This window comes from Cherax quadricarinatus, chromosome 9 (genome assembly GCF_038502225.1).
Source record: "Cherax quadricarinatus isolate ZL_2023a chromosome 9, ASM3850222v1, whole genome shotgun sequence".
In the NCBI taxonomy this organism is placed as follows: Eukaryota; Metazoa; Arthropoda; class Malacostraca; order Decapoda; family Parastacidae; genus Cherax; species Cherax quadricarinatus.
Genome location: NC_091300.1, coordinates 50636068 through 50660229, shown reverse-complemented (window position 1 = coordinate 50660229; position 24162 = coordinate 50636068). Strand labels below are relative to the sequence as shown.

General features: G+C 46.8%; 1 protein-coding gene across 1 annotated transcript in view; it reads left to right on the top strand.

The window, feature by feature from the left end:
* Nucleotides 1–24162, top strand: part of LOC128686061 (adenylate cyclase type 8-like) — a gene marked incomplete in the record, with an annotated part of 931274 nt that overhangs the window by 159945 nt on the left and 747167 nt on the right. Inside the window, 1 exon segment of the mRNA XM_070083124.1 lies at nucleotides 22281–22486. Within this exon segment, the coding sequence (XP_069939225.1) occupies nucleotides 22281–22486 (206 nt within the window).

The following is a 24162-nucleotide window of genomic DNA, read 5'->3' as shown; positions in this document are numbered from 1 at the left end:
TTATGGGAAAGACAATTAAATTAGGTTCCACGAAACTCCCTGCATATCCAGTCTTTGTATTTAGTATGTCAATGATTTCAGCTAGGTCTGTGTCAGGTGTATCATATATGTTTATTATCATGATTTCTTTTATTATTATAAATAATAATAATAATAATAATAATGATAATAATAATTATTATTATTATTATCATATAATAATAACAATAATAATAATATTATTATTATTATTATTATTATTATTATTATTATTATTATTATTATTATTATTATCATCATTATTATTATTATTCATTAATTAATTAATGTATGTATTTATTTATTTATTAATTTATTTAAATAGGTAAATGTCACAAAGAATGTAGACCCCACAAAGCTGGGAAAGGAAAAAATTAGAAGAGACACGATCACGACATACATGATACCAGATAAAAGAGAGAGTAAGGAAGGACACAATATTTACAGAGAGAGAGAGAGGCCAGGATAAAAGGACAAAGGTGATAAGGAAGTCGTATATTAGTCGTTAAGAAGACCTTTTACAGCGCTAGGGTAGTAAAGAAATGTAATAAACTCAGTAACGACTTTGAAACTAAATTCATCTTAGGTTTCTAAAGCACATAACACAGAGACTTATAACCGCAGAGATACAAAAGATCCGAAGAGCAGGAAATTTACTCGCAAAAGCTCAGCAAGGTAATTGTAGAAGCAAGAGCACACAAAACATGAAGTGAGAGAGCAGCACACACAACACGACATGAAGTGTGAGAGCAGCACACACAACACAACATGACATGAAGTGTGAGAGCAGCACACACAACACAACATGACATGAAGTGTGAGAGCAGCACACACAACACAACATGACATGAAGTGTGAGAGCAGCACACACAACACAACATGAAGTGTGAGAGCAGCACACACAACACAACATGAAGTGTGAGAGCAGCACACACAACACAACATGACATGAAGTGTGAGAGCAGCACACACAACACAACATGAAGTGTGAGAGCAGCACACACAACACAACATGAAGTGAGACAGCAGCACACACAACACAACATGAAATGTGAGAGCAGCACATACAACACGACATGAAGCGAGAGAGCAGCACACACAACACAACATGAAATGTGAGAGCAGCACACACAACACAACATGAAGTGTGAGAGCAGCACACACAACACAACATGACGTGTGAGAGCAGCACACACAACACAACATGAAGTGAGAGAGCAGCACACACAACACAACATGAAGTGAGAGAGCAGCACACACAACACAACATGAAGTGTGAGAGCAGCACACACAACACAACATGACGTGTGAGAGCAGCACACACAACACAACATGAAGTGAGAGAGCAGCACACACAACACAACATGAAGTGAGAGAGCAGCACACACAACACAACATGAAGTGTGAGAGCAGCACACACAACACAACATGACGTGTGAGAGCAGCACACACAACACAACATGAAGTGAGAGAGCAGCACACACAACACAACATGAAGTGTGAGAGCAGCACACACAACACAACATGACGTGTGAGAGCAGCACACACAACAAAACATGAAGTGAGAGAGCAGCACATACAACACGACATGAAGTGTGAGAGCAGCACACACAACAAAACATGAAGTGTGAGAGCAGCACACACAACACAACATGAAGTGTGAGAGCAGCACACACAACACAACATGAAATGTGAGAGCAGCACACACAACAAAACATGAAGTGAGAGAGCAGCACACACAACACAACATGAAGTGAGAGAGCAGCACATACAACACGACATGAAGTGAGAGAGCAGCACACACAACACAACACAACATGAAGTGAGAGAGCAGCACACACAACACAACACAACATGAAGTGAGAGAGCAGCACACACAACACAACATGAAGTGAGAGAGCAGCACACACAACACAACATGAAGTGAGAGAGCAGCACACACAACACAACACAACATGAAGTGAGAGAGCAGCACACACAACACAACATGAAGTGAGAGAGCAGCACACACAACACAACACAACATGAAGTGAGAGAGCAGCACACACAACACAACATGAAGTGAGAGAGCAGCACACACAACACAACATGAAGTGAGAGAGCAGCACACACAACACAACACAACATGAAGTGAGAGAGCAGCACACACAACACAACATGAAGTGAGAGAGCAGCACACACAACACAACATGAAGTGTGAGAGCAGCACACACAACACAACATGAAGTGAGAGAGCAGCACACACAACACAACATGAAGTGAGAGAGCAGCACACACAGCACAACATGAAGTGTGAGAGCAGCACACACAACACAACATGAAGTGAGAGAGCAGCACACACAACACAACATGAAGTGTGAGAGCAGCACACACAGCACAACATGAAGTGTGAGAGCAGCACACACAACACAACATGAAGTGAGAGAGCAGCACACACTACACAACATGAAGTGTGAGAGCAGCACACACAACACAACATGAAGTGTGAGAGCAGCACACACAACACAACATGAAGTGTGAGAGCAGCACACACAACACAACATGAAGTGAGAGAGCAGCACACACTACACAACATGAAGTGAGAGAGCAGCACACACTACACAACATGAAGTGAGAGAGCAGCACACACTACACAACATGAAGTGTGAGAGCAGCACACACTACACAACATGAAGTGTGAGAGCAGCACACACAACACAACATGACGTGTGAGAGCAGCACACACAACACATGAAGTGTGAGATCAGTACACAGAACACAACATAATGTGTGAGTAAGCACAATATTACATAAAGTCTGGACATCACACATAACAAAATATTTTGTATGAGGACTGTAAACATGCACAGCAACAATGTAACCATTGACCATAATGTGAATTGTGAGTGCACATAAAAATTACAAATTGTGAGCACAGCACACATAACTCAACATGACACGTAACCACACACAACACATGACGAGGTGTCGGCACAACAGACACAAAATAACATGAAGTGCGAGTGTAGCTCAGGCAACATAACATGAAATGTGAGTGTAGCTCAGGCAACATAACATGAAGTGTTATGTGAAGACACACGTGCAACATCTGGCTATCTTTATTGTAGACGTTTCGCCATCCAGTGGCTTTATCAACACAGATTCTATGACTTAATTAGAAGACATCATGGAATCTTGGTTCAGAGGACATCTACAAGACCTTCAAGGCTATTACAACTATCCCATCCCTTTGGGTAAGACCTTCTTCCACTGGGGAATCGCGCCTACCAGTGACTATGCCCTCTTCTGCTACACGTCCCTATCCACTGACGCCTGTATAAACGCGTCTCCTTACTTTTGCTCCAGAATCTCTGCCACCATGGTGTTCTCAACACCACCTCCAAGGCTGAGGGACTGATTATCTCATCTTTTGTATATAGTTCTACTGTCTTCTAATTATGTCCTAGAATCTGTATTGATAAAACCACTGCATGGCGAAACGTCTACAATAAAGATAACCAGATGTTGCATATGTGTTTTAACTTTCATCTTATCGGTATTGTATACCTTTCTTGCACAACTTACTGACTGTTGGAAATCAGGCAATAATTAACTGATTTCCTTAAATCGTTACTCCTTGTTACTCTTGCATGGGATGGAGGGTGAGGTTGCGTGAGAGTCAGGTGGAGGGCTGTAAAATGATACTTAAACCTAAACTTGACAGTGCCACATTTCCCCTACCAACTCTTAATTATAAGACATTTTAGTGATAAAGCCTCTATAGACAAATATGCCACCTAAAAGTATTTACGTTAAGTTAGAGTTAGATGTACACTAATTTAGCTTAGTATGTACAATTACTTTTATCACAAGCCTACACAGTTCCCAACAGGGCACCCACTTGTGCCATCCACCTGCACGGGCACAGTTACCCATGCTTCAGTCACTAACAGAGTCTTGCTGGCCGGATTATCACATAAGCCTAGTAAAGAGGGCTACTTTCCCTCATTTTGTAACACTCCTAGGTTTGTACTGTAAAGAACATTAGCATTCATTAATCATATTACAACGTGTTTGACGCTACCCTTCACTGTCACATTACGTAGCGACTAGGTGACTAAACTTGTCCACGAAGCCGGGTGATGCTAGCTGACTAGTACATTTATCTCGGTGTTACTAACTGTAAGCGCTTGTTTCCAGTAATACTGAATACGCATTTATGTGTATGCTAATGAGTACTACCCACATATGGAAGGTCCATCCACCGTCCTTCATATTAGTCAGAGATACAGCTCTGTTTTGACACACTGCCCTGTGTAGAAACAGAGTTAAGTAATACAGAATATCGGAAGTGGATGGTAGGTTCTTTGATTAGATTCAACTGATTACTTAATTGGTTAATTATCTGATCATTCACACCCCATCTCCCCCACACACACCTCTATTTAACACAGTGACCCACATGCTGAATGATCCACGTACTGACCAACCCATGTACTAAGCCACCCACGTACTGACCGATCAACGTACTGACCGACCAACGTACTGACCGACCCACATACTGACCGACCCACGTACTGACCGACCCACATACTGACCGACCCACGTACTGAGCGATCCACGTACTGACCAACCAACGTATCGAGCGGCCAATATATTGAGCGACCAACTTTCTGCCCAACCAACGTATTGAGCGACCAACATACTAAGCGACCAACGTACTGACCGACCAACATGCTGACCGACCCACGTACTGAGCGATCCACGTACTGACCAACCAACGTATCGAGCGGCCAATATATTGAGCGACCAACTTTCTGCCCAACCAACGTATTGAGCGACCAACATACTAAGCGACCAACGTACTGACCGACCAACATGCTGACCAACCAAAGTACCGAATGACCAACGTACTGACTGACCAATATACTGACCAACAAAGTACAGGGCAACCAATGTAATGAGTGAGCCACGTACTAACCAACCAACGCACTGACTGGCCTACTGAATGACCAACGTTCTGAGCGACCTATATACTGACTGATCAACGTACTTAACAACCAACATACTGAGGGACCCATATACTGACCTACCAATGTACCTAGCCACCAATGTACTGACCAACCAACATACTGACCGACCAACAACGTATGGAGTGTCCGGTTGAGAGTCCGACTCATTGAGCGGACGTCGTACCAAGTGGCTCACATACTGAGCCACCCACGTACCAAGTGAACCACGTACCAAGTGTCCCACGTACATAACAACCCATATACTGTGCGTTTAACGTTATGCCATCAAATTAGACAATAATTAGGCTGTAATTAAGTAATTAGACAGTGATTATTATATAATTAGAGAGTGATTATTAAGTAATTAGACAGTGTTTATGCTGAAATTAAGAAAACGATTCCAGTTTACATCTCTCTTCTGTTCCTCTCTTCTCCTCTTTCATTAAATAAAAAAGAGAATTATCCGCCAGTATGTCTCGACATCAAAAGATTTGATGATTTGAAATGCCATAAATGGAGTCCCTTGATGAAATTAAAAATAAAATCTTTTCAAAATATATATCTGCTGGCTGATACAAAATTTTTGATCTGCTAAAAAAAATTAATACAGGATTTTTCAAATAGTGGGGAGACTTACAATGTGTTGTTGTTGTTTGTGTTTGTTGTTTGTTTGACTTTCTGTTGTTTTGCTGGTGATATTTTTGGTTGTTGTTCTTCGGGTTGTTGTTGCTGTTGTGTATACATCGTTGTCGTCTCTGTTTTTGTTGTTGTTATTGTTGCCGCTCATGCTGATGTTGTTGTTGTTGTTGTTGATGCTGATGTTGTAGGTGTTGTTGCTGTTGTTGTTGCTGTTTATGCTGTTCTTGGTTTTGATATTATTGTTGTTGTTTTTTTTTTATTTTGACGTTGCTCCCGATCCTGTTGTTATTGTTGCTAATGTTGCTTCTGTTTTTATTTCTATTGTCTTTGTTGTTGTTGTTGTTTGTGGTGGCGTTCTTGTTGGTATAAACATGTCGTATATTGGTAACAAGTAGAGGTGAAAAAAAGTCACATTAGTGAACACTAAAGACATTTATAAAGAAAAATTTCGGTGCTGAGACTTTGTTCAGGTTATGAGAGTGAACAAAGTCCCAGCACCGACACCTTTCTTAATATACGACTGAAGCGAAGATAAAGGGTCCAGAGAACGGACAAGTTGATGACTAAGATACCTGTGCAACATTTGGGTATTTTTATTGTGGAAACGTCTCGCCAGCCAGTGGCTTCCTCATTCAAGTATAGAGAAGAATGACAGGAGATCAGAAAGAATTTGAGGTAATCAGTCCCTCAGCCTGGAGTCGGTGTGTTCAATCTATCAGTCTTGAGAAATGTTCCTGATCGGGCCAGCAAAACCTTGAGGGGCTGAAAGAGCTGCTTCACCTCAGCAAAACTATCTTGTGCGTTTACTTCTGATTGTGGATCAGAGGCAGACTACATCACCATGGGCTGGGGCTACCGTGGATCAGAGGCAGACTACATCACCATGGGCTGGGGCTACAGTGGATCAGAGCCAGACTGCATCACCATGGGCAGGGGCTACCGTGTATCAGAGGCAGACTACAGCACCATGGGCTGGGGCTACCGTGGATCAGAGGCAGACTACAGCACCATGGGCAGGGGCTACCGTGTATCAGAGGCAGACTACAGCACCATGGGCTGGGGCTACCGTGGATCAGAGCCAGACTACAGCACCATGGGCTGGCTATCGTGGATCAGAGGCAGACTACAGCACCATGGGCTGGGGCTACCGTGGATCTGAGCCAGACTGCATCACCATGGGCTGGGGCTACCGCAGATCAGAGGTAGACTACAGCACCATGGGCTGGGGCTGCCGTGCACCAGAGGTAGACTACAGCACCATGGGCTGGGGCTACCGTGGATCAGAGCCAGACTACAGCACCATGGGCTGGGGCTACCGTGGATCAGAGGCAGACTACTTCACCATGGGCTGGGGCTACCGTGGATCAGAGCCATACTAAGCACCATGTGCTGGGGCTACCGTGGATCAGAGCCAGACAGCATCACCATTGGCTGGGGCTACCGTGGATTAGAGCCAGACTACAGCACCATGGGCTGGGGCTACCGTGGATCAAAGACAGACTACAGCACCATGGGCTGGGGCTACCGTAAATCAGAGGCAGACTACAGCACCATGGACTGGGGCTACCGTGGATCAGAGCCAGACTACAGCACCATGGGCAGGGGCTACCGTGGATCAGAGGCAGACTACAGCACCATGGGCTGGGGATACCGTGGATCTGAGCCAGACTGCATCACCATGGGCTGGGGCTACCGCAGATCAGAGGTAGACTACAGCACCATGGGCTGGGGCTACCGTGGATCAGAGCCAGACTACAGCACCATGGGCTGGGGCTACCGTGGATCAGAGGCAGACTACTTCACCATGGGCTGGGGCTACCGTGGATCAGAGCCATACTAAGCACCATGGGCTGGAGCTACCGTGGATCAAAGGCAGACTACAGCACCATGGGCTGGGGCTACCGTGGATCAGAGGCAGACTACAGCACCATGGGCTGGGGCTACCGTGGATCAGAGGCAGACTACAGCACCATGGGCTGGGGCTACCGTGGATCAGAGGCAGACTACAGCACCATGGGCTGGGGCTACCGTGGAGCAGAGGCAGACTACAGCACCATGGGCTGGGGCTACCGTAGATCAGAGGCAGACTACAGCACCATGGGCTGGGGCTACCGTGGATCAGAGGCAGACTACAGCACCATGGCCTGGGGCTACCGTGGATCAGAGGCAGACTACAGCACCATGGGCTGGGGCTACCGTGGATCAGAGGCAGACTACAGCACCATGGGCTTTGGCTACCGTGGATCAGAGGCAGACTACAGCACCATGGGCTGGGGCTACCGTGGATCAGAGGCAGACTACAGCACCATGGGCTGGGGCTACCGTGGATCAGAGGCAGACTACAGCACCATGGCCTGGGGCTACCGTGGATCAGAGGCAGACTACAGCACCATGGGCTGGGGCTACCGTGGATCAGAGCCAGACTACAGCACCATGGGCTGGGGCTACCGTGGATCAGAGGCAGACTACAACACCATGGGCTGGGGCTACCGTGGATCAGAGTCAGACTACAGCACCATGGGCTGGGGCTACCGTGGATCAGAGCCAGACTACAGCACCATGGGCTGGGGCTACCGTGGATCAGAGGCAGACTACAACACCATGGCCTGGGGCTACCGTGGATCAGAGGCAGACTACAGCACCATGGGCTGGGGCTACCGTGGATCAGAGTCAGACTACAGCACCATGGCCTGGGGCTACCGTGGATCAGAGGCAGACTACAGCACCATGGGCTGGGGCTACCGTGGATCAGAGTCAGACTACAGCACCATGGGCTGGGGCTACCGTGGATCAGAGTCAGACTACACCACCATGGCCTGGGGCTACCGTGGATCAGAGGCAGACTACAGCACCATGGGCTGGGGCTACCGTGGATCAGAGTCAGACTACAGCACCATGGCCTGGGGCTACCGTGGATCAGAGGCAGACTACAGCACCATGGGCTGGGGCTACCGTGGATCAGAGTCAGACTACAGCACCATGGCCTGGGGCTACCGTGGATCAGAGGCAGACTACAGCACCATGGGCTGGGGCTACCGTGGATCAGAGCCAGACTACAGCACCATGGGCTGGGGCTACCGTGGATCAGAGGCAGACTACAGCACCATGGGCTGGGGCTACCGTGGATCAGAGGCAGACTACAGCACCATGGGCTGGGGCTACCGTGGATCAGAGGCAGACTACAGCACCATGGGCTGGGGCTACCGTGGATCAGAGCCAGACTACAGCACCATGGGCTGGGGCTACCGTGGATCAGAGCCAGACTACAGCACCATGGGCTGGGGCTACCGTGGATCAGAGCCAGACTACAGCACCATGGGCTGGGGCTACCGTGGATCAGAGCCAGACTACAGCACCATGGCCTGGGGCTACCGTGGATCAGAGCCAGACTACAGCACCATGGGCTGGGGCTACCGTGGATCAGAGGTAGACTACAGCACCATGGGCTGGGGCTACCGTGGATCAGAGCCAGACTACAGCACCATGGGCTGGGGCTACCGTGGATCAGAGATCAGAGTCAGACTACAGCACCATGGGCTGGGGCTACCGTGGATCATGGGCTGGGGCTACCGTGGATCAGAGTCAGACTACAGCACCATGGGCTGGGGCTACCGTGGATCAGAGGTAGACTACAGCACCATGGGCTGGGGCTACCGTGGATCAGAGTCAGACTACAGCACCATGGGCTGGGGCTACCGTGGATCAGAGGCAGACTACAGCACCATGGGCTGGGGCTACCGTGGATCAGAGTCAGACTACAGCACCAGACTACAGCACCATGGGCTGGGGCTACCGTGGATCAGAGCCAGACTACAGATCACCGTGGATCAGAGTCAGACTACAGCACCATGGGCTGGGGCTACCGCAGATCAGAGCCAGACTACACCACCATGGGCTGGGGCTACCGTGGATCAGAGCCAGACTACAGCACCATGGGCTGGGGCTACCGTGGATCAGAGCCAGACTACAGCACCATGGCCTGGGGCTACCGTGGATCAGAGGCAGACTACAGCACCATGGGCTGGGGCTACCGTGGATCAGAGTCAGACTACAGCACCATGGGCTGGGGCTGCCGTGCATCAGAGGTAGGCTACAGCACTATGGGCTGGGGCTCCATGGGCTGGGGCTACCGTGGATCAGAGGCAGACTACAGCACCATGGGCTGGGGCTACCGTGGATCCGAGCCAGACTACAGCACCATGGGCTGGGGCTACCGTGGATCAGAGTCAGACTACAGCACCATGGGCTGGGGCTACCGTGGATCAGAGCCAGACTACAGCACCATGGGCTGGGGCTACCGTGGATCAGAGGCAGACTACAGCACCATGGGCTGGGGCTACCGTGGAGCAGAGGCAGACTACAGCACCATGGGCTGGGGTTACCGTGGATTAGAGGCAGACTACAGCACCATGGGCTGGGGCTACCGTGGATCAGAGGCAGACTACAGCACCATGGGCTGCTTCATGTGTCCTACTGAGAACCCAATGTATTATTTTTATGTGTCTTAACTTTGATCAATTTGATTCACTTATGTTTTATTTTTTCATAGCTCGTTCAGTTAGGTAATATTTCAAGTTTGTGTATTTTATAGCTGTGTTAACTTTATTAAACTTTTTTGTCAACTTAAAGTTTTTCTATTGTTTATATTTTCACGTTATCATATTTGCATCTTTCGTTTCACAAAAATGTTCAAATACTCTGCTGAACTTTGACGAGGCTTCGTTCCATTCACATAGAAGTAGTCATTTCAAATTTATGGAAAAAGTAGCTCCACTTCATTGTATTAAGAGCCCGTTGCCGGCTTTACAGCATTCTGCATCCCTTGAAAGAGAGAATTTAAATTAAAAAGACGGAATTTAACGATGCTAGGTGCTGAGGTGCTAGGCTTGTCAGTACCTAGACATCTCTGACGCTTGGTGCTAGGTGTGTTAGTACAAGGACTGAGTCAGAAGACACTGATGCTATTTGAATCAGCACACGTACGCAGCTGAGAAAATTGCAGGAGTTTAATTATAAATGCTGCAGATGTTATCATGAGACAACTACAGTAATGTAGACCTGCACAGTTGTATCCGACTGTGTCTGGAGGTAAATGAGAACCGTGTAAGAATCGTTAACACAAGAGGTAACCGTGATAACTTGACCACAACTGGCGAAGCAGTGTGAGCATTCCACCCAAGTTTCACGACAGATAAGGGACACCACCGGATCACTGATGACAAGAAAATTTGATAGCTGAAATCAAGTAATTGCCATTAATAATACGTGGTGATAGACAATGCGCTGCCAAAGGACTAATATGTAATCGCATAATTAAACTTGGCTAAATCAGTCCGTTGAATATGCAGTCCATTAATAACTCCGAAGATCATGAATTTGAGTTTTGCTACGCTGGGTTAATTATGCATGGTGGTGCAGTTCGAGTCCCACTAAGGTTCATCACGCTTCCGTAGTGATAAAGTTAAAGTCAGTCACTGCCTGGCTAAGAACTCAGCACCCATTTTTCGGTGTATATAGAGTTAAAATTATTTCTTTCGTCAACATTTACTATGACTTATGGATCCCATACACCATACTCAGATGCTTCTCATACACTCGGACTGACGATCCACTCATTCACACTACACTAGTACACGTGTTTTTTTTAAGTAGAAACACTTTTATTTCTTATTCCTTGCTAGCTAACAGTAATGACTTATATCCTGTGACCTGGAACATGTCAATACGTTTAATTATATTGTGATTGATCTGATATATAACAATAATCTAGAAAATTCCAGGTTAGTGGTGATACTTGTAAACTGTTACCAGAAAATCAGTACTGACAGCGAGCTAAAAGTCAAAGCAATAACAAATGATGAAAGAACTGAGCAGACATGTAGTTTTAATGCTTTGCTATTCACACGACTCACTTCATAGGGTAATATATATTTTTAATAACGTAGTAGTGTATGCAGTAGCAGACACCTTGCTTGAGACAAGGGGTATCAGGTGTGAGTAGCAGCAGCCACACTGCTTGAGATAAGGGGTATCAGGTGTGAGTAGCACCAGCCACACTGCTTGAGACAAGGGGTATCAGGTGTGAGTAGCACCAGCCACACTGCTTGAGACAAGGGGTATCAGGTGTGAGTAGCACCAGCCACACTGCTTGAGATAAGGGGTATTACAACCCAGGAGTCCCAAAGGCCTGTTATCCTGGGTGTGAAGGGAGCAAAATAAACACAGCAGAAAATTTTTGGCTTGAATTATCCTTCACCAATTTAGAACAGAAGCATGTACACTACATACACTATGTACTGCAATAGGTATTAGTGCACTCCACGGTAAGCAAGGCAGAATAGAAGCCACTAGAGAGCAGACGTGCTTCAACCAGCTCTAGAATGGGAATGACAAGGGCAGACGGGAGTGGTACCCACATAACCTCTGCGATTGCCAAAACCATCTTCTCATTGGCTGGAACCTGGGTACTGGTTGAACGACGGGGCCCCATCGTCAACCCTCAGTCCCCTGGTTCGCTGGGGTGTGTACATGCGCCGAATAAAGGTTACATACTCTTTGCATGCCACAAGGGGTATCAGGTGTGAGTAGCACCAGCCACACTGCTTGAGACAAGGGGTATCAGGTGTGAGTAGCACCAGCCACACTGCTTGAGACAAGGGGTATCAGGTGTGAGTAGCACCGGCCAACCTGCTTTAGACAAGGGGTATCAGGTGTGAATAGCAGCAGCCACACTGCTTGAGATAAGGGGTATCAGGTATGAGTAGCAGCCACACTGCTTGAGACAAGGGGTAGCAGGTGTGAGTAGCAGCAGCCGCACTGCTTGAGACAAGGGGTATCGGGTGTGAGGAGCAGCAGCCACCTTTCTTGAGACAAGGGGAAGCAGATGTGAGTAGTAGCAAAAACACTTCTAGAGACAAGGGGTAGCAGGTGTGATTAGCAGCAGAAACACTGCTTGAGAAGAGGGGTATCAGGTGCGAGCAGCAGTAGCCACAATGCTTAAGACAAGAGGCAGCAGATGTAAGTAAAACCAAGGGCTCTGCTACTCGTTATTCACCGCAGTTCTGAAACTCTTCATTCTCTATACCACTGCTCATCATTCACTGCACCACTGCTTCAGGTCACTCACTGCATCACTGCTAGTCGTCATTCACTGCACCACTGCTACTAGTCATTCACTGCACCGCTGCTACACGTTATTCACTTCACTACTACTTCTCGTCATTCACTGCATCACTGAAACTCGTCATACACTTCACCACTGCTTCTCGTCATTCACTGCATCACTGATTCTTATCATTCACTGCATCACTGCAACTCATCATACACTTCACCACTGCTTCTCGTCATTCACTGCATCGCTGCAACTCGTCATACACTGCACCACTGCTTCTCGTCATTCACTGCATCGCTGCAACTCGTCATACACTGCACCACTGCTTCTCGTCATTCACTGCATCGCTGCAACTCGTCATACACTGCACCACTGCTTCTCGTCATTCACTGCATCGCTGCAACTCGTCATACACTGCACCACTGCTTCTCGTCATTCACTGCATCGCTGCAACTCGTCATACACTGCACCACTGCTTCTCGTCATTCACTGCATCGCTGCAACTCGTCATACACTGCACCACTGCTTCTCGTCATTCACTGCATCGCTGCAACTCGTCATACACTGCACCACTGCTTCTCGTCATTCACTACATCACTGCAACTCGTCATTCACTGCACCACTGCTTCTCGTCATTCACTGCATCGCTGCAACTAGTCATACACTGCACCACTGCTTCTCGTCATTCACTGCATCACTGCAACTCATCATACACTGCACCATTGCTTCAAATCATTCACTGCATCACTGCTACTCGTCATTCACTACACCACTGCTTCTCGTCATTCACTGCATCACTGCAACTCATCATACACTGCACCATTGCTTCAAATCATTCACTGCATCACTGCTACTCGTCATTCACTTCACCACTGTTTCTCGTCATTCACTTCACCACTGCTTCTCGTCATTCACTACACCACTGCTTCTCGTCATTCACTGCATCACTGCAACTCATCATACACTGCACCACTGCTTCTCGTCATTCACTGCATCGCTGCAACTCGTCATACACTGCACCACTGCTTCTCGTCATTCACTACATCACTGCAACTCGTCATTCACTGCACCACTGCTTCTCGTCATTCACTGCATCGCTGCAACTCGTCATTCACTGCACCACTGCTTCTCGTCATTCACTGCATCGCTGCAACTCGTCATACACTGCACCACTGCTTCTCGTCATTCACTGCATCGCTGCAACTCGTCATACACTGCACCACTGCTTCTCGTCATTCACTGCATCGCTGCAACTCGTCATACACTGCACCACTGCTTCTCGTCATTCACTGCATCGCTGCAACTCGTCATTCACTGCACCACTGCTTCTCGTCATTCACTGCATCGCTGCAACTCGTCATACACTGCACCACTGCTTCTCGTCATTCACTACATCACTGCAACTCGTCATTCACTGCACCACTGCTTCTCGTCATTCACTGCATCGCTGCAACTCGTCATACACTGCACCACTGCTTCTCGTCATTCACTACATCACTGCAACTCGTCATTCACTGCACCACTGCTTCTCGTCATTCACTACATCGCTGCAACTCGTCATTCACTGCACCACTGCTTCTCGTCATTCACTGCATCGCTGCAACTCGTCATACACTGCACCACTGCTTCTCGTCATTCACTGCATCGCTGCAACTCGTCATACACTGCACCACTGCTTCTCGTCATTCACTGCATCGCTGCAACTCGTCATACACTGCACCACTGCTTCTCGTCATTCACTGCATCGCTGCAACTCGTCATACACTGCACCACTGCTTCTCGTCATTCACTGCATCGCTGCAACTCGTCATACACTGCACCACTGCTTCTCGTCATTCACTGCATCGCTGCAACTCGTCATACACTGCACCACTGCTTCTCGTCATTCACTGCATCGCTGCAACTCGTCATACACTGCACCACTGCTTCTCGTCATTCACTGCATCGCTGCAACTCGTCATACACTGCACCACTGCTTCTCGTCATTCACTGCATCGCTGCAACTCGTCATACACTGCACCACTGCTTCTCGTCATTCACTGCATCGCTGCAACTCGTCATACACTGCACCACTGCTTCTCGTCATTCACTGCATCGCTGCAACTCGTCATACACTGCACCACTGCTTCTCGTCATTCACTGCATCGCTGCAACTCGTCATACACTGCACCACTGCTTCTCGTCATTCACTGCATCGCTGCAACTCGTCATACACTGCACCACTGCTTCTCGTCATTCACTGCATCGCTGCAACTCGTCATACACTGCACCACTGCTTCTCGTCATTCACTACATCACTGCAACTCGTCATTCACTGCACCACTGCTTCTCGTCATTCACTGCATCGCTGCAACTCGTCATACACTGCACCACTGCTTCTCATCATTCACTGCATCGCTGCAACTCGTCATACACTGCACCACTGCTTCTCATCATTCACTGCATCGCTGCAACTCGTCATACACTGCACCACTGCTTCTCGTCATTCACTGCAGCACTACTACAAGCCATTCATTGCAATACTGCTACTCATCATTCACTGCACAACTGCTACTCGTCATTTACTGTACCACTGCGTCTAATTATTCACTGCACCACTGTTTCTCGTCATTCACTGCATTACTGTTACTCGTCATTCACTGCATCACTGTTACTCGTCATTCATTGCATCACTGTTACTCGTCATTCATTGCATCACTGTTACTCGTCATTCATTGCATCACTGTTACTCGTCATTCATTGCATCACTGTTACTCGTCATTCACTGCATCACTGTTACTCGTCATTCACTGCATCACTGTTACTCGTCATTCATTGCATCACTGTTACTCGTCATTCATTGCATCACTGTTACTCGTCATTCATTGCATCACTGTTACTCGTCATTCATTGCATCACTGCTACTCGTCATTCACTGCATCACTGTTACTCGTCATTCATTGCATCACTGTTACTCGTCATTCATTGCATCACTGTTACTCGTCATTCATTGCATCACTGTTACTCGTCATTCACTGCACCACTGTTACTCGTCATTCATTGCATCACTGTTACTCGTCATTCACTGCATCACTGTTACTCGTCATTCACTGCATCACTGTTACTCGTCATTCATTGCACCACTGTTACTCGTCATTCATTGCATCACTGTTACTCGTCATTCACTGCATCACTGTTACTCGTCATTCATTGCATCACTGTTACTCGTCATTCATTGCATCACTGTTACTCGTCATTCATTGCATCACTGTTACTCGTCATTCACTGCACCACTGTTACTCGTCATTCATTGCATCACTGTTACTCGTCATTCACTGCATCACTGTTACTCGTCATTCATTGCATCACTGTTACTCGTCATTCATTGCATCACTGTTACTCGTCATTCATTGCATCACTGTTACTCGTCATTCATTGCATCACTGTTACTCGTCATTCACTGCACCACTGTTACTCGTCATTCATTGCATCACTGTTACTCGTCATTCACTGCACCACTGTTACTCGTCATTCATTGCATCACTGTTACTCGTCATTCACTGCACCACTGTTACTCGTCATTCATTGCATCACTGTTACTCGTCATACACTGCACTACTGCATCTCGTCATAAACTGCACCACTGCTACTCGTCATTCACTGTACCACTTTGTCGAGTCATTCACTGCAAAACTGCTACTCGTCATTCAGTGCACTACTGATTCTCGTCATTCACTGCGCCACTGCAACACGTCATTCACTGCAAAATTGCTTCTCGTTATTCATTGCATCACTGCTTTTTATCATTCACTGCATCACTGTTACTCGTCATTCGCTACATCATTGCTACTCGTCATTCGCGACACCATTGCTACTCGTCATTCACTGCACCACTGCTACTCCTCATTCAGTGTACAACTGCTTCTAGTCTTCGCCATTCACTACAATATTGCTTCTCGTCACCCACTGTACCACTGCTACTCGTCATTCACTGCACCACTGCTACTCGTCATTCACTGTACCACTGCTACTCATCATTCACTGTACCACTGCTACTCATCATTCACTGTACCACTGCTACTCATCATTCACTGTACTACTGCTACTCATCATTCACTGTACCACTGCTACTCATCATTCACTGTACCACTGCTACTCATCATTCACTGTACCACTGCTACTCATTATTCACTGTACCACTGCTACTCGTCATTCACTGTACCACTGCTACTCATCATTCACTGTACCACTGCTACTCATCATTCACTGCACCACTGCTACTCATCATTCACTGTACCACTGCTACTCATCATTCACTGTACCACTGCTACTCATCATTCACTGTACCACTGCTACTCATCATTCACTGTACCACTGCTACTCATCATTCACTGTACCACTGCTGCTCGTCATTCACTGTACCACTGCTACTCATCATTCACTGTACCACTGCTACTCATCATTCACTGCACCACTGCTACTCATCATTCACTGTACCACTGCTACTCATCATTCACTGCACCACTGCTGCTCGTCATTCACTGCACCACTGCTACTCATCATTCACTGTACCACTGCTACTCATCATTCACTGTACCACTGCTACTCATCATTCACTGTACCACTGCTACTCATCATTCACTGCACCACTGCTGCTCGTCATTCACTGCACCACTGCTACTCATCATTCACTGTACCACTGCTACTCATCATTCACTGCACCACTGCTACTCATCATTCACTGTACCACTGCTACTCATCATTCACTGCACCACTGCTACTCATCATTCACTGCACCACTGCTACTCATCATTCACTGTACCACTGCTACTCATCATTCACTGTACCACTGCTACTCATCATTCACTGTACCACTGCTACTCATCATTCACTGTACCACTGCTACTCATCATTCACTGTACCACTGCTACTCATCATTCACTGAACCTCTGATTAGTCTTCAGCTCTGAATATTGAGCGACAGTTCACTCAGTCGAAATGTCTTTAACAAATGAAAATTAATCACTTTCCGGGACAGTTGTTAATTAGCCAGGCTGTCGTGGCTACGTTCACCTATGTTTGGCTATTACCAACACTGTTTGATCAGATAATCAACCAGGAGACCTGGTCTAGGACCAGACCGAGGGTAAGGGGGGCGCGATGAACTGCATAATCAAAGAGTGGTACACAACTGGCGGTGTTTCAGCCGTTGCTGGCAAAATAACATAGGTGTTGTGTGTGTATTGTTACAGGTAAACTAACTCTGGTGTTGGTTGTATTGTTGCAGGTAATCTAATGCAGGTGTTGGGTGTATTGTTGTAGGTAAACTAACACATATGTTGAGTGTGTTGACCCAGGTAAACTAAAACAGGTGTTGTGTCTATTGTTGCAGGTAAACTAATGCAGGTGTTGTGTGCACTGTCGTTAGGTAAAAGGAAACATGCGGAACTAGTGCGACAATTTACTGTAGCAACGTTTTGCTCGCCAGGAGCTTTGCCAGTCTGTTACAGACAATACAGGGACTCACGAAATCGAAATGATACGATTGCTAACAAACCATACCACGGGTAGGGATAGAACCCGCGGTCAGAGAGTCTCAAAACTCCAGACCGTCGCGTTAGCCACTGGACCAGCTAGCCACATAAGATTCGCCCAACTAGGTATATTTCTACAACGCCATAGGAAAGTTAGCACAGGCACCACAAATCCAAGTTTTTACAGACGAATCTCCAGCTAGCATGGCCATGACGAACTCTAGCTCAAGTCCCCTCAAAGCCGTTAACATGACTCACGAAATCGTAATGACACGATTGCAAACAAACCATACCAAGGGCGGGGATAGAACCCGCGATCAGAGAGTCTCTAAACTCCAGACCGTCCAGTGGCTAACTCGACGGTCTGGAGTTTTGAGACTCTCTGATCGCGGGTTCTATCCCCGCCCGTGGTATGGTTTAATACAAGGACATAGAGGGTATATATAGGTATTAGAGTGAGATGTAAATTCAAATCATAGTCACTGCAGTAGGTTATATGGTTATGTTATGTGGACGACGTCCTCATAATAACTCCCAAACGTTTTGATATGAGTAATCTTAAGGAAAGGTTCAACGCAGTTGAGAGGGGTATCCAGTTTAAACTTGAAGAGTTCATTGACAAGTTACTTTTTTTTAGACGTCCTCATTCATAGAGTAAATAACTCTCTAAGGTTTTAAGTTTCCAGGAATCCTACAAACTAAAACGATCTCCTACGCTTCTTTTCCAGTCAAGAGTTTCTTGGCGAGGAGTGTACATACATTCACCAAATCTTCACCGAGATACAATTTCCTTCTTTTTCGTCAACGACTGCAAGAAAAGAGCCCTTCAGATCGTCAATTCTCCACGCACTAACACTACTCCTAACAAAATTATAATCCTGCCCAACAACCAGGCTACATTAAACGTCTCCAAAGTGCTCGCGCAAGAAAACACTACAGAGTCTTCATCGCAACCAGCACCTCCATAAAAGATCTGACTAAGACTTAATCGAAGAACCTTGAACCAGTCACTGTAGGGGTTTACACTATCCCTGTGCAGGCTGTAACAGAGTAAACATAGGCGAAACTGCGAGAAGCCTCAAAACACGTCTCAGTTAACACATTAATGTTTGCTGAAATGATGACTTGAGCAATGCCTGCGTACAACACCGGAATTCCGCCAGAGACTTGATGAAGTTTATCGACGCCCGCCTTAATCATCATTTCAGATACAATTAAACATAATAAAAGAATTAAGAATTATTAAAATAAATAATAATAATAATAATAATAATAATAATAATAATAATAATAATAATAATAATAATAATAATAATAATAATAATACCTTTATTTCTACAAGTATATGTACATAGTATACAGGCCTAGCTGACATTAATGACATACTACTATATAGAAAGCCGCTTGTTATACAGAGCATTTATGGGCAAATTAGGTCAGTTTTGTCCAAGGATACGACCCACACCAGTCGACTAACACCCAGATACCCATTTTACTGATGGGTGAACATAGACAACCGGTGTAAGGAAACACGCCCAATGTTTCTACCCTTGCCAGGAATCGAACCTGGACCCTCACCGTGTGAAGCTGTTACGACTACGACATACCAGTTACGACTACTACCAGTGCTAGTAGTTGTAGTAATACTACTACTACTTATCCTACTCCAACTAATACTTCCATTAATACTACCACTAATACTACTACTACTACTACCACTAGTACTACTATCACTACCACTAATACCACTATTAACAGAAGTAGTATTACTGCTACTAATACTATTACTACTACTACTCCTTCCATTAATACTATCACTACTGCTATTACTACCACTAATACCACTACTATTACTACTACCACTACTACTACTACTACTACTACTACTGCTACTACTACTACTACTACTACTACTACTACTACTGCTACCACTGCTATTACTACTACTACTACTACTACTACCATTATTACTACTACCACCTACAGTTTGGGCCAGTTAACTTACTGCTGTGATTATGTTATGCTGTAACATCTCACTTTGTGCCTATATATTCCTTTGTCTCTGTAATGTTTGCAACGGGTTGACAGCGTTTCTGGAGAGCGAAACGTTGCTACAATTAAATGCCGTATTAGTTGCTCAAGTATTAGTGAGGCTCAAGTTAGAGTATGTAGGAAAGAGGGAAATTTTTTCCCAGTAAAAGTAGGCCTTAGACAAGGATGTGTGATGTCACCGTGGTTGTTTAATATATTTATAGATGGGGTTGTAAGAGAAGTAAATGCGAGGGTCTTGGCAAGAGGCGTGGAGTTAAAAGATAAAGATCACACACAAAGTGGGAGTTGTCACAGCTGCTCTTTGCTGATGACACTGTGCTCTTGGGAGATTCTGAAGAGAAGCTGCAGAGATTGGTGGATGAATTTGGTAGGGTGTGCAAAAGAAGAAAATTAAAGGTGAATACAGGAAAGAGTAAGGTTATGAGGATAACAAAAAGATTAGGTGATGAAAGATTGAATATCAGATTGGAGGGAGAGAGTATGGAGGAGGTGAACGTATTCAGATATTTGGGAGTGGACGTGTCAGCGGATGGGTCTATGAAAGATGAGGTGAATCATAGAATTGATGAGGGAAAAAGAGTGAGTGGTGCACTTAGGAGTCTGTGGAGACAAAGAACCTTGTCCTTGGAGGCAAAGAGGGGAATGTATGAGAGTATAGTTTTACCAACGCTCTTATATGGGTGTGAAGCATGGGTGATGAATGTTGCAGCGAGGAGAAGGCTGGAGGCAGTGGAGATGTCATGTCTGAGGCCAATGTGTGGTGTGAATATAATGCAGAGAATTCGTAGTTTGGAAGTTAGGAGGAGGTGCGGGATTACCAAAACTGTTGTCCAGAGGGCTGAGGAAGGGTTGTTGAGGTGGTTCGGACATGTAGAGAGAATGGAGCGAAACAGAATGACTTCAAGAGTGTATCAGTCTGTAGTGGAAGGAAGGCGGGGTAGGGGTCGGCCTAGGAAGGGTTGGAGGGAGGGGGTAAAGGAGGTTTTGTGTGCGAGGGGCTTGGACTTCCAGCAGGCATGCGTGAGCGTGTTTGATAGGAGTGAATGGAGACAAATGGTTTTTAATACTTGACGTGCTGTTGGAGTGTGAGCAAAGTAACATTTATGAAGGGATTCAGGGAAACCGGCAGGGCGGACTTGAGTCCTGGAGATGGGAAGTACAGTGCCTGCACTCTGAAGGAGGGGTGTTAATGTTGCAGTTTAAAAACTGTAGTGTAAAGCACCCTTCTGGCAAGACAGTGATGGAGTGAATGATGGTGAAAGTTTTTCTTTTTCGGGCCACCCTGCCTTGGTGGGAATCGGCCAGTGTGATAATAAAAAAAAAAAATAAAAAATAAATTAGTTGCACATGTGCCCTTTTACCTAACATATTGTTGGTAATCCTACCAATGTTATTACAGTGCGTAGTGCTGCAAGTAAACTAACGCAGCAGTTGCCTGTGTTGCTGCAGGTCAACATACCCAGGTTTTGTGTGTTACTGCATGTAAACTAACGTAGGTGTTGTGTGTATTGTTGACGCAGATATTTTCTGTGTTTCTGCAAGTAAACTAGCACAGGTATTAGTGCACGTGAACTTACATAAGTGCTGTGTCAGTTGCTGCTCGCAAACTGAGGGTAGTGTTTATTGTTATTACAGATAAACTAACGCGGGAGTTATCTGTGTTGTTACAGGTAAACTGTCGCAGTTATTGCTGTGTTGTTGCTCGTAAACTAACGCAGGTGTTGTCTGCGTTGTTACATGTAAACTAATGCAGGTGTTACTTGCGTTCTTGCAGGTAAACTAACGCAGGTGTTGTCTGAGATGCTGTAGTAAACTAACCCAAATGTTACCTGCGTTATTACAGGTAAATCAACGAACGTGTTGCTTGCATTGTTGTAGGCAAATCAAAGCAGATTTGTGTACATATTTGTGTGTCATTGCAGGTGAATTAACCAGATGTTGCGTGTGTTGTTGCAGGGTGCATCTCTCAGGTGTTGAACGGAGTGACGCTGGACAACCTGGAGCAAGAGTGGGAGAAGGAGAGTGAGAATCAGATGTGGTACTTACTCTTCATTGTCTTCGTCACTTACTCTATGTTGCCTCTGCCACTACGCTGGGGCATCCTGGCCGGCTCCTTCACCGCCCTCACCCACCTCCTGCTCACCTTCGCCATATTCTACCAGGTGGGTCATGCTTATCTCAATCACCATCTACTTGGTGGGTCATTCCTACTCATTAATTAAGCAGGTGACTATTGCCTATCTTTTCTATTGTCTAAGAGGTTGGGCTTAAATGTCTGTTCTTCAAGTTCCGGGTAGGGGTCACCAAGAGACCGCAAACTGTTTTTACGAAAGAGCTTTATCTGTTCATGCAGTCAGTGTCTTATCAACCAGGATGTGGTGTCGACGTCGTACTGGTTGATGACAAAATCAAACAGCTTGACTGATCAGGCGACTCCTGGAAACAACAGCAGGTAGTCCTTCCGGCAGGGCCCCCACGTAGTCCCTCCGGCAGAGCCCCCATGTAGACCCCAGGCAAGTCACCCAGGTAGTCACCCAGGAATCACACAGGCATCACCCAGGAGGAAGTCAATCGATGCATGTCCCCCAGGTAGTCACCCCAAGACAAGTATTCCGAGTACTCCCACAGGCAGGTTCCCCTGGTAGTCTCCCTAGGAAGGTCCTCCAGGTAGTCACCCATAGACAGGTCTTTCAGGTAATCCCCGGGAAAGTCCCAAATGTAGTTCCCCGGCAGGTCCCCCAGGTTGTCACTCTAGGCATGTCCCCAGGTAGTCACCCCAAGATAGGTTTTAAAAGTACCCAAAGGCAGGTCCCCTGGAACTCTACCCAAACAGGGCCTCTTGGTAGTCTCAACATACAGGACCTTCCAGAAGTTTTCCCAGGCAGCTGTCCCTGGTAATCTAACCAAGCAGGTCCTTCTGGTAGTATCTCCAGGCAGGTCCTCCTGGAAGTCCCTCCAGGCAGATCCTCCTGATAGTCTCCCCAGGAAGATACTCCTGGTAGTTTCCCCAAACAGGCACTCATGGTAGTCTCCCCAGGCAGGTTTTCCTCCTAGTCTCCCCAGTCAGGTCCTCCTGGTAATCCATCTTGGCAGGTCCTCTTGGTAGGATCCCCCAGGCAGGTCCTCCTGCTAGCCTCCCCAGACAGGTACTAATGGTAGTCTCCCCAAACAGCCACTCCTGGTAGTCTCCTAAGGCAGGTACTCCTGGTAGTCTCCCAAGGCAGGTATTCCTGGCAGTCTCCCCAGGCAGGTACTCTTGGTAGTCTCCCAAGGCAGGTACTCCTGGTAGTCTCCCCAAACAGGCACTCCTGGTAGTCTCCCCAGGCAGGTACTCCTGGTAGCCTCCCCAGGCAGGTACTCCTGGTAGTCTCCCCAAGTAGGTCCTCCTGGTAGCCTCCCCAGGCAGGTTCTCCTGGTAGTCTCCCCAGGAAGGTACTCGTGGTAGTCTCCCCAGGCAGGTTCTCCTGCTAGTCTCCCCATTCAGGTCCTCCTGGTAGTCCCTCTTGGCCGGTCCTCTTGGTAGGATCCCCGAGGCAGGTCCTCATGCTAGTCTCCCCAGGCAGGTACTCCCGTAGTCTGCCCAGGCAGGTTCTCCTGGTAGTCTCCCCAGGCAGGTTCTCTTGGTAGTCTCCCAAGGCAGGTTCTCCTGGTAGTCTCTCCAAGCAGGTACTCCTGGTAGTCTCCCCAGGCAGGTACTCCTGGTAGTCTCCCCAGGCAGATTCTCCTGCTAGTCTCCCCATTCAGGTCCTCCTGGTAGTCTCTCTTGGCAGGTCCTCTTGGTAGGATCCCCCAAGCAGGTCTTCATGCTAGTCTCCCCAGGCAGGTACTCCTTGTAGTC